General features: G+C 51.1%; 1 protein-coding gene across 4 annotated transcripts in view; it reads right to left on the reverse strand.

Annotated features, from left to right (window-relative positions):
• Window positions 1-117: 117 nt before the first annotated feature.
• Window positions 118-13,003, reverse strand: part of ARID3B (AT-rich interaction domain 3B) — a 36,722-nt gene continuing 23,836 nt past the window's right edge. For 3 of the 4 annotated variants that reach the window (XM_055818336.1, XM_055818331.1, XM_055818326.1), the window contains exons 5-9: window positions 10,245-10,428; window positions 8,771-9,030; window positions 8,402-8,659; window positions 5,528-5,632; window positions 118-4,773 (exon numbers count right to left, since the gene is read on the reverse strand). In XM_055818336.1, the coding sequence (XP_055674311.1) occupies window positions 4,619-4,773; window positions 5,528-5,632; window positions 8,402-8,659; window positions 8,771-9,030; window positions 10,245-10,428 (962 nt within the window). In that variant the 3' untranslated portion in view covers window positions 118-4,618. The remainder of the gene's footprint in view (window positions 4,774-5,527; window positions 5,633-8,401; window positions 8,660-8,770; window positions 9,031-10,244; window positions 10,429-13,003) is intronic. The other variant, XM_055818340.1, reaches the window with a different exon arrangement.

Here is a 13,003-nt window from a genome sequence, read left to right on the forward strand (position 1 = left end):
CTAGGCTGAGCCAGCCTCTGGGAATATTTTCCCGGGATGAAGAAGGGGCTGGGAAATTTTTAACTTGCGCTTCAGCCAAACAGCATGGCCACAAAACAGGCTTGCAGGGTCACTGTGTGAAGAGGTAGAAGTTTATTGGAATATAAACATTCAGATAACGTGTAAGATAGAAAAAACCCAACAACAACATATACAGACACTTGTTGGAAGGAGACGTTGAGGTATTTATCCACCGCCTAGGCTATCACATTTCTTTTTTTTTATTTATTTTTTATTTTATTTTTTTTTTTAAATAGGTAAGAAAACTAGTAGCAAGGCTGCTGCAGCTGTTTGGTGAAAACATCTGATCTGACTCTGTTCGGAGCACACACACACACACGCAGTGGCCAAAAGGACTTGGTGTGACACGTTCACATTCACTTTGGGAGCCGAGCAGGCACGCAGCCTCCCCCTTGCCTCTTCCCCCTTTCCCAGGTCACAATCTTTGTGCCTTCCCAGCATAAACTGGGATCTGCTGGAAGAGGACAAGCAGGTTTGGTTTTGTGTTTTGTTTTTGTTTTGTGGTTTTTTTTTCCCCCCAGCTGGGCATCAAACCCAGCTGGCAAATCTCCCCCTGAAACAGGAGCATCAAGGCTGCACGGAAGCAAGCTGGGCGCTTTTGGTTTGGTTTTTGGTGTTTTTTTTTGGCTGCTCACTGCAAAACCTTCGCTGGTCTGGAGTTGAAAGAGAATTAGCCACACTGCAAAGCAGAGCACTTCACGCGAGGAACAGTCCTACCCGCAGTATCAAAACCCCTGAGTACTATACAATCGAACACAGTCGAGTGAAATGAAGCGGAGCCGGGGAGAGGAGGGGGATCCACCGCCCCTGCTCAGCCTTCCCTGGCTCCCGGCTCGGCCGCCCTGTCTCTGCTGCTGGTTTCCATAACCCTGTCCCCAAAGCCTGGCAGCTCAGCAGGAGACCTGGAGCTTGGCAAAACACTCGTTAAGCCAACTGCCAGTATCAAAGCCGGGCTGGGGGAAAGGGTCACTCTTCACAGTCTGAAGGGCTGGTCCTTGCCCCCGTGTACTGAGCAAGGACCAGTTTATTGTTGCAGCTTATTTTTACTGAGGTATCTGTTACACATCCCGACTTGATTCTTTCCCTGAATTGGATACAAAACGATCTGTTAGTCCCTGTCTATTTCCAGTCTAGTTGTGTAAAGCTTATAAACATTAATACTCTAGTAGTGTCAAAGCTGTTTAGCAGTTCAGTGATTCCAGTGCCTTTCTGTGCAAGAAAACACAATGTTAGCATGTGATACATAAGCAAAACCACCCATTACTAACCTCTGCTCCCCAGGACCAGAGAAGAAAGAACAAGGAAAAGCAAAAAGTGCCCCAGTCCCACTCATAGGAAACAGCCCCCAAACCCACCCCCAAATAAAATAAACAAAACCCGAACAAAAGAAAACAAAAAAGGGGAAAAAACCCAACAATCTGAATGAGTCCCAGAGTCTGGGAAACCCTCTCCGAGCCTGCGAGGGTGAGGTGCCACGGAGGCCCGTGGGATCTGTCGAGCAAGCTCCCTGCACCCACGAGCAGCTCAGCTCGCTTCCCTGCCCCGCAGGCGGCCGCTGCTCCCGCTAAAAGCAGCTGGAGGGGGGACATCTCGAGCAGCATCCATCTCAGGACACGGGCATTCCCACCCCTTCTCCCTCGTCCTCCCACCAAGTCCTCGTGACGTCATGCAGCGGGACAACTCAAGCCACAGTGTATAAACTAACGTCTAGAGAGCGCAGAGCTGCTTGCACCCAGGAGGTCTTACCTACGGTTTACACAAGCCTTGGCACCAGCGCTCGGCTCTCAAGGCAGAGCAGCAGCACCGCTGAGCAACGCTGGGGGATTAAAAAGGAGAACCTGACGCTTGAGAGTTCCAAGGAAGGATTATTCATTTTGGTTCCTAGGTACGGTTTTAAGCCTGATGCTCCAGCTGCTGCTGGGGCTTTTCCTGTGGTGGTGTCTGGCTCCGTTTCTTAAAGCCATGCTCTTTTCAGTAGTATAAAATAAGGAGGTTCTAGGAGCAGGGGCACCCCGGGGGCGCAGGGCCCGTGCCGCAGCTAGCCAGGGGGACCGAGGGAGCTCCCCGGGCTCGTGAAGTCTGACAGAGCCCGGGCTGGGCTGGGCTGCTCACAGTGCGTGGCAGAAAGGACCGGGCAGGAACAGGACAGACGCTTCCAGGCTGAGCTCGGGCTCAGCGGTGCAGGCAGGCACAGCACCTCCAGCCTCCGGACCCGCACGGAGCTCAGTTCTCCCAACAGCTCTGCTCGCCTGCGCGAGCAGCAAAAAGGTGACCTCGTACTGGTGTGACACCGGGCAACTCACCCACCACACGCCAGGAAACTGCTTTTTAGTAGCCTGAACCTCTGGATTTGGTCACAACATATCTACTGGCTCAGGTGGTTCTTACAGAGGCACCCGCGCACAGGTGAAAAACTAGAATAACTTCTTATTTTGGTGCCTCTCACAAAGGCTACCTAACATGGCTTAGTCTTGTAGTGTAGGCAGAATTAGCTGTGCCTGGGTAACGAAGTCCCAGCACGGCAGAGGAGGCAGCTGGGTGCAGCACCACAAGGCCAAGCTGTTCTTTCAGGTGCCAGAAACCACCGTCCTGCGAGAGGCTTGGCCAGTCTGTAGTGTAAGCAGCGCCATCATCTCCCAGCTGCGCTGAGCAGCTTTGCTAAAGGCAAGCTCAGATCCTGGAGCTTAGAAAAACAACAGGGACTCTGGAGACACCCTCACATCCAACACAAAAGGACACATCTTCTAAGTAAGCAGCCACTCTTGCCCTACCTGTACCTGTCCTCCCGTGTCATGCACATGTCCTGGGACTATGCTGTTCAGCTTGTCTCCTGCTGGCCTAAAGGCTGGGGAAGCCACTGCTCTTTAGCTCAGCTTTTTTTTTTTTTTTTTTTACTTTGTCTTTGGTGATACAATTAAAAATAAAAAAAAATAATCAACACAATGTCAGCAAAACCACATATAAAAACCCAAGCGATAAGATATGCCAATACTTCCTGAAGAGATTAAAAAAAAACCAACCCAAAACAAACAAAAAACCCAACAACAAGTACATATCTGAGGTATTTCATCTGCTCAAAAAAACCTGACTTGGGCCCAGAGGATGGGAAGGACGTCACCAGGGCAGGATGGATGGTGCTTGGACCTGATCTCCAGGCTGGGGAAAGCATGTGTGGGAAAGGCCAGAAGGAGAGAAGGGACAGAATGAGGCCACCTGCGCAGGAGCGGAGTTGATGGAGTCACCAAGTCAGCTTACTTGGCTCCAGACACAGGAGAGCCAGGGCCAGCCTTCACTTGCTTTCAACTGCAGGTTTAAGGGAAAAGGCAAGGAAGGGCCAGATTTCCTCTTCCCTGCTTCTGCCCAGGAGCGCAGAAGGTCTCACTCAGCTGAGAGCAGCTGCCTTTTTGTGCATGTACAATTTGCAGGGGACTGGGCTTCTGCAGGCTTGTCCAGAGACCAACCAAGAAACACACGTGTGGCATTAACCACGACACCTACACACACCCTGCAGCCCTGCTGAATCAGATTTCAAGTATTTAATTTCTATGTGGCCAGCGCACAGATGGGGAGAGCTTCCAGGGGCTACTGAACCTGACGAGAAGGAAGTCGCCCCAGGAAGCCCAGATCAATCGAAATGACAGCTCTTTGGTGACGAGGGGGGCAGAGGATCAAAACACCGAGCCACAGTAAGTTCAGGCTGTCAGGGTAAATGCCAGTGGGATGAGTTCCTCGAGGGCAGAGAGACAAGGTCAAGGGCATTCAAAACTTGGCTGAAAGCCTGAAGGCAACCGTAGGGGAGAGGCCAGCACCAGCCAGGAGAGCGAAGCAGCTGACGAGAGGTTTTTAATGTGTCTATGGGTCAAACATAGCGGTGAGAAAGTCCTTCCCCTCTTGCTGAGACCTCGGGGTGGGGGAAGGAGGCTCACCAGCCAAGAACACGTGTTCTACGGGAGGACAGATGAACACCGGACCACGACAGAGCCTGAAGAAGGAAAGTGAGGAAGCCTGCCCGCTCTGCAGCCACACGGCACAAGCCCCGGGAGGACAGGGGCAAGGCACCCCACCGGCTCTTAGGATTGTCAATACACAGGGTTGTTTTGTGGGAAGAGTCCTTGCGGCCACTGGTTCGAGGAGAACCACGTTTCTGGGCCCCAACTCCAGGTCTTTCCACCTGCCTTGGTGACGTCTCAGCCATCTCTCAACCCACAGCTCCTAGAGACGGTCCCTGATTGAAAAACGCCAGGCATGCCCCCCCCCTCCATGTCCCACCCGCAACAGGAACACAGCAAACCCTGGGAGGAGGAGGAAGAAAACAAAAAGCAAAAGGGAGGAAGAAAGGGGAGAATAAAGAAAAAAGGCTGGACAAACAGACGATGAAGAAAAACTTGCTGGCATGGAAAGGTTTCAGCATCATCATCATCTTGCTGTTGGCCAACCACAAAAGCAGGTTCCTTGAGATGAGGTAATCTGTGCGACTCCTTCCTGGCTCGCTCCCTGCCGAGAGCAGAGAGAAGAGCTGCCGGAGGCCAGTGTGAGAGACAGCAGGCTCGGCCGTCCATCAGAGAGACCAGCTGGTGGAGGGCTCTGCGCTGGGGGTTCCCCGGGATGAGGTAGGGCTGGGAGAGCAGTGGGAGCTGCTGCTGCTGCTGCAGGAACTTTGGGTGCTGGAGCCTGCAATGAGATGGACGACCGGCTTCTGGGCAAAGAGCACTCCTGCGAGGCAGAGAGAGGTAAAAAGAAGGGTTACTGGGACTATGGGGTGGCACGGCCAAGAAGGATAGGGTGCAGAGCAAAGGACACTCAATCCAACCCCAGCAACCTCATCCCAACAGAAAGAGGCTCAGCACAAGACAAGGAGGCTCAGAGACAGATCGGAGGGTCAATAGTGACCAGGATATAAGAAGGGATCCCCCAGGACTTGTTCTGGCAGCCTCTGTCACGGGGATGTTGCGCTTACAGAAGACAAAGATCCCAAATGGCTTCAACACCTTTGGAGGAGAGAAGCAACTTGCATTGCACCGCAGTGCCAGGCCTCCCACCTGGGCTTTGTCCAAGGATGCACGTGTGTGACCTGCAGAAGTGAAATGCCTTGAGCAGAGTACACGGGACAACAGTTCGTGCTTCCCAGAGATGCGTGAGGAAGAGCTGAGTAAAGCCACTCCTCAGCAGGAGAAGCGGGATCATACTCCTTCCTACTAACACTGCTGTAGAAGTCCCTTCCCTTGGATTTTAAGAATACTAACAACCACCGCCAAAAGGAAAGGGCACTCGACTGCAGGACCAAAACCCAGAAAGAATGGAAACCATCTCTGCTGAGCCTCCTGAGCCGGGCAGGCTGCGCGTGTCACGCTTCGGCAGAGGCCAGCCCCGGGGAGCACAGCACGCCACGCCACGCCACCCCCTCCGTGCCCCGCTCCGTGCCACCAGCCTGGCTCTCCACACCCCCCCGGGAGCAGTTCCTTCTCACCAGCGTAAGTTGTGCCGTTAATCTCCACAGACATGTTAATACTCCCAATGCCGTTAGGTGACAAATTCAGTGCCGCCGCCGCCGCTGCCGAGTCTGCTTTATCTTCTTTTCAAGAAAGAAGAGATGCAGAGTTAGAGAGTAACTATCCCGTTCCCTGCACTACCCAGAGATGATCAAAGGTGGACACAGTCCTCCTCCTGTCCCCTCTATGGTGAGGAAATCCCTCACAACATTCACTTCCAGTCCTATTATGTCTACATAATTGGTGTGATCCGAGGGTCGGCTGTGAGCCCAGTGGCACTTCCACATCTCCCCGACTCGCACACTGGAGGGCCCAGTTAATGTCCCTTCCACACACGACACAAGAGCACATTTAAATGGGCTGGACTGTGGCCGTGCTGGCAGCAGACTGGGAGCACAGGGACATGCCCCTACTCCTTCACTGAGGGGTGGCAGCTTCCCGGGGAGCTGCTGCGACTCCCTGGGCACGGCTCAGGCTGCAGCAGCTCCAGCGGCCACTGGAGGGAGGGGACCACCCGCAGGGCCAGGGGCTCAACCCAGCAGCACAACACTTGGCTGCCCCTCCAGCCTGGGAAATGTGTTTTTCCAGTGTCCTCAGCCCGGGGAGCCCTTTCTAAGCCCTGATGGGCCGCTCTGGAAGTGTCCGTGGGGTTCAATTTGCACTGATGTCTCAGGGGAGCCGGTTGTCCCATTCTCCTGGATGTTTCTGAACCTCCAACCGAAGCAACTGGCGGCCGTGGCCCTGGCTCGCAGGACTGCATCTGCACAGTTTGCACAGCCGTACCGTGGTTGCCGGCCCACCCGATGTTGGTTTTGGGGCACTGGGCTATTAAAACAGAGAGAGATTACGCAGACAGTCTGCTCGGGCTCTGGCACTGCATGCAAAATGCGTGGCTTTAGCAGACTTGGAAGGAGCTAGGACAGCAAGTTCACCGTCCCTGTAAGGAACACTAAGGACATTGTCAACATCTAACCTACACATTGCTATCAAGCTATGATAAGCTCGTGCAGTGCTTTTCAAAAGTGCCTCTCAAAAGACTTTACAAAGCTCAATATTATTTTTATTTTGCAATTGGGAAAATTAGCAAGTCTGTCCTGTCTTTTGTGCCCTAACAAAGGTGGGAGTAGTATCACTGAGTCCTTGGGGCTCAGCCCTCAGCCTGTCACTCTTGGTAGAGACTAAAATTATCCCTAGCATTTTGATTTCGGAAGTTCAGGGTGGAGAGGAAAAAAACCAAACTAAATTGAGATGAGAGTGATAAACATTACTCGATAAAATTTGTATTCCCTTTTGCTCACTGGTTTTGTTTTTATGTAAAGGTGAAATGTAGGTGGACGCATCGCTGTCAGGAACTGTGATGGGAAGTCCCAGTGCCGTTTAACCCCGCAGCCAGCTGCTGCTGCTTTGGAGGGGAACCTGCTCTGACCCTCTGCCATGTACGTTTCTGGCAAAGTGTCTCAATAAAGCATTTACCAGCACTGCTAGCAAGGGCCTCGAGAACAACTCTTCCCTTTCTTCCAAGGGGTGCCAAACTTGCCTGGCCTTGCACCTACATCCAACTGCACAATTAATAGGGGGTCTGAGACCTTTAATTTTAATGGATCAAAAGGTTTGGAGGAAGCAGCTGTTGGGACTGAAATTTTCTGAGGCTTTGCTGTCCAGTGAAGTGCAGCCCCGGGGACAGGTAAGGGAGCCACGGCACTTAATCAGCTTTTGAAGCCACTATATAACAGTATTGATTCTGACAATGTGACCTTTACAGGGCGACTCCCCTTTTACAAAGCATTTCAGGAGTGCATTTCCCAGGCCATGAATGCTGCTTATATGTGACCTTCTAACCCAGCCTTGCCAGGAGTTCTTTGCCTGGAGGCTGTGCATAGGGTTGCAGCAGATGTTGGTAGAAATCACCTGACTTGCTAAAAGCCGTGGGCTGTGCAGGGGCCCCTGCAGATACACAGGTCTTTGTGGCCTCCACATCACACCTGACAAAGGATTCCTAAAAGCTGGGCATCTCTCCCCCACCTCCTGCAGTCTGCTATCCGTACAGAAAAAGCCGTTACCGACACGATCAATTGAAAGGGTTTGTGAGCAAGAAAGGACAGAAAATCATTCCCTGCAGCACAACGCTGGCAGGAGGCTCAGATGAGAGCAAGACAGGGGAAAGCTGAGCGTCTGGCACAGGACAGGCTTCCCTTCCAAAAGCCATCTCACTGACAGCAGAATCGAAGGGCTGCCTTTGGCGAGGCTAAAGCACGCTCTCGGATCTGATGTACACCAGGTATTAAACACGAAGGGGTCAGCTACATGAACCAAAGCAGTTTCAGCCAGCCCATGTGCTTCCCATAAAGGAAGGAACACACTCACAGCACGTAACAGAGCACTGCTGCAAGGACAACCGAGCTAGTCATCAACTGAAACCGGTAATTCCCCACAGTGCAAGTTCTGCGAGCTTGAGTCCTGAAGCAATCTCACCGCGATCAACGCAGGAGGTCCTAAGCCCAGAGTAAGGGTCTTGTTGTAGGGGTCAAGTGGGTTTTATCAGCTTAGATGCAGAGCTTTCTGAACACAGCTAGGATTCTTCCGAATCCAGGCTGGATTCAGGTGATGCTGGATTATGCATCAACAAGAATAAAACCAGCAGCAGTAAGTAAAACCTAACAAAATATTGCTACAGTTTAGCTTTGCAGTTACTGTGCTCCATTTTAACAGCTGCTTGACAGTGACCTCTGCCTGGTACCCAGAGAGATAATCGAGCCCGTGTGTGAAGAGGTGTCTGACATCCTAGACTGGGAGCAATTCCCTCCCTGCTGCAGTCTGCAACGACCTTTTGTGTATCCAGAGGTGCTGCTTACCCTTGCCATTGATTTTGATCTTCATGGGGATCTGCCGCGCCATGCTGAACAGGTTGCGCTGAAGAGCCTGCTGGACAAGCCGCTGCTCCTCCTCCGTCATCCGCGAGACCTTCTTCTCTGGAGGCTCTCCCGACTCCAGCCTCTCCCTCAGCTGCTCCAGGGTGGCTGTTCTTGCTGCCACAGTTGCCTGCTGGCTAGCCAAGGTCACTGGCACAGCAATACGATTTGGCATAGACACAGTCAAGGGCACACCGTCACCTAGAAAAGGTAAGAGCCACTTAGTCCCTCCCACAGCCCTTCCTAGAGCGAGCACGCAAACGTGGAAACCGCCGGCCGCCCTCTTTGCTGCAAGTACAAGTAGCTGCTGACCTTTTCTGACAGCTGCTGCTGGAGACACCCGAGGATTGCTGGTCCCACTGCCTGGCGCGACACCGATGATGGGGAAGCGGATCTTTGGGGGAGACAGGAGGGAAGGAGGCCCTGTGGTGGTGGGCGAGTAGCTGAACAAAGAGGAGCTGTAGCTGGGCCGCCTGCCTTCCCGCCTGTTGCCATCAATTGCAGCCTGAAGCTCAGCAGGGGAACTGAGGGATTTCTTCTCGCATTCGTAGGCATATAGGTACTTCATGTACCTGGGAGAGAGGCGAGCACAGGGAAACTCAAGTAGGTTTCTCAGTAGAACATGAAATTATAGGCTACAGCAACAAGCACCATATTCAGGAAGTCCTTCCGACTGAAGTCTTCTGCAGATCTGGAGGCTTTGCATATCATGACAGCAGCTACGCTTGGTTGGATGAGCACTGAGCGGTTTGGGTGTGAAGCACAGCTCTCAAACTTTGAGTTTACTCAGTGTTTATAGGGAAGCACATAGTTACATACTACTACACCCACAATGGCAGAAAAAACCCATGCAGAATTCCTCTGCAACTGAGATACCACCTAAAATTGTAAGAATTCAGATCTTGGACTGTACACTCAACACAAGGAAGGAAGTTTGAAGGATTACCCTTGTCCAAGTCATTTCTGTTGGGCAGCACCAAACCTTACCACTTCTGCGGAATTCTGGCACACACATTTACAGGAGACAGCCTGTTTGTACCGAAGGCTGTAGGAATGGCAAGGAGCTTCCCTCTCTGGGTCCCAGGGGCTCTTACAACTTCCAAGAAAACAGAGTCTGTACAAGAGCTGGGTATGGATTCCCAGAGCCCAGCCTTCCGTGCTCGAGTCACTGAAGCACAGCTTTGCGGTTTACTTTCACCATTCTTTTTCCTCTGCTTACTCTACTTCTTTATTGCTCGCATTAATTGCTCATGTTAATCAATTAATTGCTCAAATTAATCAATGTGAGGTACTGCAGGTCAGAAAAGCAATCCTCACAGTAAGCAGGTGCTAAATGCAAGTTTCCACAACTTAGTAGTGATTACAGACACGAAATGATCAAGTTCATACTTGATGCCTAAAAATCAGGAGGCCTCCCTCCCCCCTCGCTGTGCCAAGTGCTCTCCAGAGACAGAGCAAGACCCTCCTTGCCCCGAGGAGTTTAAGCTCTGAAGAGGTGAGAAAGGCACAGGATAGAGGGAGGTGCAGAGCACAGGGAACAAGGCGATAGCATATTAGTGCTGGGGTTGTAGGGATGCAAGGGGAATCACGGCTAAAATAAAAATGAGAGCAGAAGGAAGAAAGGAAAAGTTAAAACTGCAAGCCTAGGGCGAGAGGGACAAATAAAGCTCCTCCCTGGGCACAGAGCAGAATTTAGTCTTTCAATTTTTCCACCCCAGTCCCTGCTTCACACTCCCCAGTCCCTGCTTCGTGTTCCCATCCACGCTGTCAGACCTTCTGGACTTACTGGGTTCGAAGCGTGAACGCAGCACTGGTGATGGAGGTGGGCAGATTAAGGCCTTTGGTGATCTCTCGCCAGATCTTCTTGTTGATGATTTCCACCAGCCCTCCTTTCTCAGTTACCAGCTTGTAGAGCATATAGAGATCCAGGATCTGCTTTGCCATGATGGGTATCCGATTGATGGGAGTTCCTGGAGGGAAACAGCAGGGAAGGAAACATGGAGTCAGAAAGAAAATGAGGCCAAGAAAACCGGCAGGTTGGGGCTATCGATCTTCTTTCTAATAGGAAATTCAGGCAACTGTATTTGTAGCCTGACTTGAGACCTCTCGATGGGTGAGTAAATGAGCCAGAGAAGTGTAGCTACATGGCACGTCCTTTCCATGAAAAATCCTTTCCTGTAGGCAAAAGCAATTATCAGACAAATAATAACCTGCAGCTAGCAGCAACTTCTAAAATAGGAAGAGGGGAAGTAGGGACTATTCAGTCCTAGGGGTGAGGGAGCAGCACAGAGGAATCATTTTTTATGGGCTCCCAGGGCAATCTCAGATAAAAATCTGTATTGCTTGCGCTCAGGAAGGGGCTGAGCAGCCAGGCAACTGAAGCTACTTATACATGGGGATTTGTCTCCCTCAACTCCCCAGGATTTGCTATCCTGTATTGCTTGGGAACAGTGACAAAGGGGGCCACGACACCTGAGAGCACCTCGTTCCCCCATGTACATGCACCTCTATCCTCCCTCACAAGCACGTGCATGTTTTGCTGCGGCTACTGCTCTCACAAAGCATTTTCACCCTCCCACCCCTTCCTGAACATGCTCCCAAATGACACACCACTGAGGCCACACGTGTACCTTGGTAGCAACTGCAACCCAGCTGCTGGAGCCGTAACTTGTTACGAGAAAGCTAGAGCAATCGTGGGGATGGTGGAGATGAACAAACAAGCAGTGTGACGAAGCAACAGTGTGCCTGACTTCAGACATGGCAACACCAGGCATCCTCATGGTGGCTGGGAGAAGCACCAGGTACCCCCAAGCACTTTCTGGAGCCCAAAACAAGGTCCTACTCTATCCTCGATCCTTGAGAGGACAGACAGGGAAACAGCTCTACCCCTCCTGTTCAGTTCTGTCATCTTCTGGGTTAACAGAAGTAAGAAACATCTGATTTTTAACCCGATAGTGCCCTTTTAGCAGCACCTTAAAGTGATAAAGCGTGCAGGGTTTGAAAAGGTCAAACTAATGAGATTTAGGCAAGGAGAGGAAGAGGAGAAAAAACCTGCTGATATAGCAAACCTTTTATTTTGCATAGGAAATACTGTCCTGGATCAAAGAGCCATCCATCTGAGGTCAGTATCCTGTCTACCACAATGGTCAGCACCAGCCTTTACAGGAAAGCCTGCGAAGCGCTGTAATGGACAATTATGGAATACCCAACCCACAGGGGAGACTTCTGCCACTGCTCATCAGCCAGCGATTCGGTTAATGCCCCGAAGCAGAGCAGTTTATGGCCCTTATAAATGGGTTTTATTCTGTTTAGTGAAAAGGAGTTCAGCTCAGCTCTGCAGATGTCCTCATTATACATGTAAGTGTAATTTTTTTTTTCTTCCTTTCTTTTTGAAGCCTGTTATGCATTAGCTCATGGTACCAATTCCCACAGGTTAATGAGATGTTGGATAGAAAAAGAAAACTTTTGCAGCTTTAAAAGGGCTGCCCTTCAGTTTCACCAAGTTACTAACTCTTAAACTGTAAGAAAACAAAGAGCAACCTGATCAGGCTTGGTCCACATGCTCTGTCATTTCGTATCTATAATATATCCTCTTTTCCTTGCCTTGTCTAAACAACCCCTTCCCTGTCCCCAGCAGAAAAGTCCACAAAGCAGTAATTTCACAAACTGCATCAGATCCTCTTCCTGCATTTCAGAGACGACGGTTCCCTCAGGGAGGGGAGATAGAGATGTTTCCAAACTGTTTAAATGTGCTGCAGCTCCTTGCATCCATCCATCCCAGCCGGCTGCCCCAAGCCAGGAGCCAGCCCCTCCCAAAAGGCCAGCCTGTGTAAATGCAATCCTCAGTTTGCTTCAGTTTTTCCTCAGCCACCATTTTGTCTCAGTGTGTTATTGCAAAGATTAAGAGCACACCAACAGCGTCATTTCAGACACACAGAGGGCTGGGAGCGATCATGTTACCAGCCTTAAGTTATCATTCATCAGCTGAGCCACAGTAACCAGTCACACCCAGCCCGCTCCCAATGAAGAGCAGGGAAATATTTATGTTGGAGGTCTCTAGGAAGAGCCAGGGGTGGTTTCTTTCCACCCCAAAATGCCCCTTCATTAACAGTTCAGCATTTCTGCCCCAGCAGCAAGGAGAGCCAGGGTGTCCCAAGTGGCATCACACTGCCAGCAAAGCCTTTGCTCCCCGGGGGCAGCATCAAGACCCTCTCCCCTCCTCCTCCAGCAACCCCGCACCGCTCCAAGCTACCCGCTTCTCCCCAATCCAATTTAGGGAATAGCATTAACTTGTCCAGAAGGGACTTTCATCCAGCTCTCCTTGGACAGTGCCCAGATGGAGAGTGAAAGGGAAGGGTCACGGATAAGGCTCCTCAGGCAAACAAGCCACTAACACAGAGCGTAAGGAAATAGCTGCTTTTTAACATACTGCATTTTTCCTCAACAGTTTCATTCTTCTTGAGATTATCCCATCGTAGCAGCTGAAAAGGGACAAAAGTGTATTTATCCAAATGCTCCCGTGCAAGGGACAAACATTATCTACAC

Source organism: Falco peregrinus, chromosome 1, assembly GCF_023634155.1.
Source record: "Falco peregrinus isolate bFalPer1 chromosome 1, bFalPer1.pri, whole genome shotgun sequence".
Lineage (NCBI taxonomy): Eukaryota > Metazoa > Chordata > Aves > Falconiformes > Falconidae > Falco > Falco peregrinus.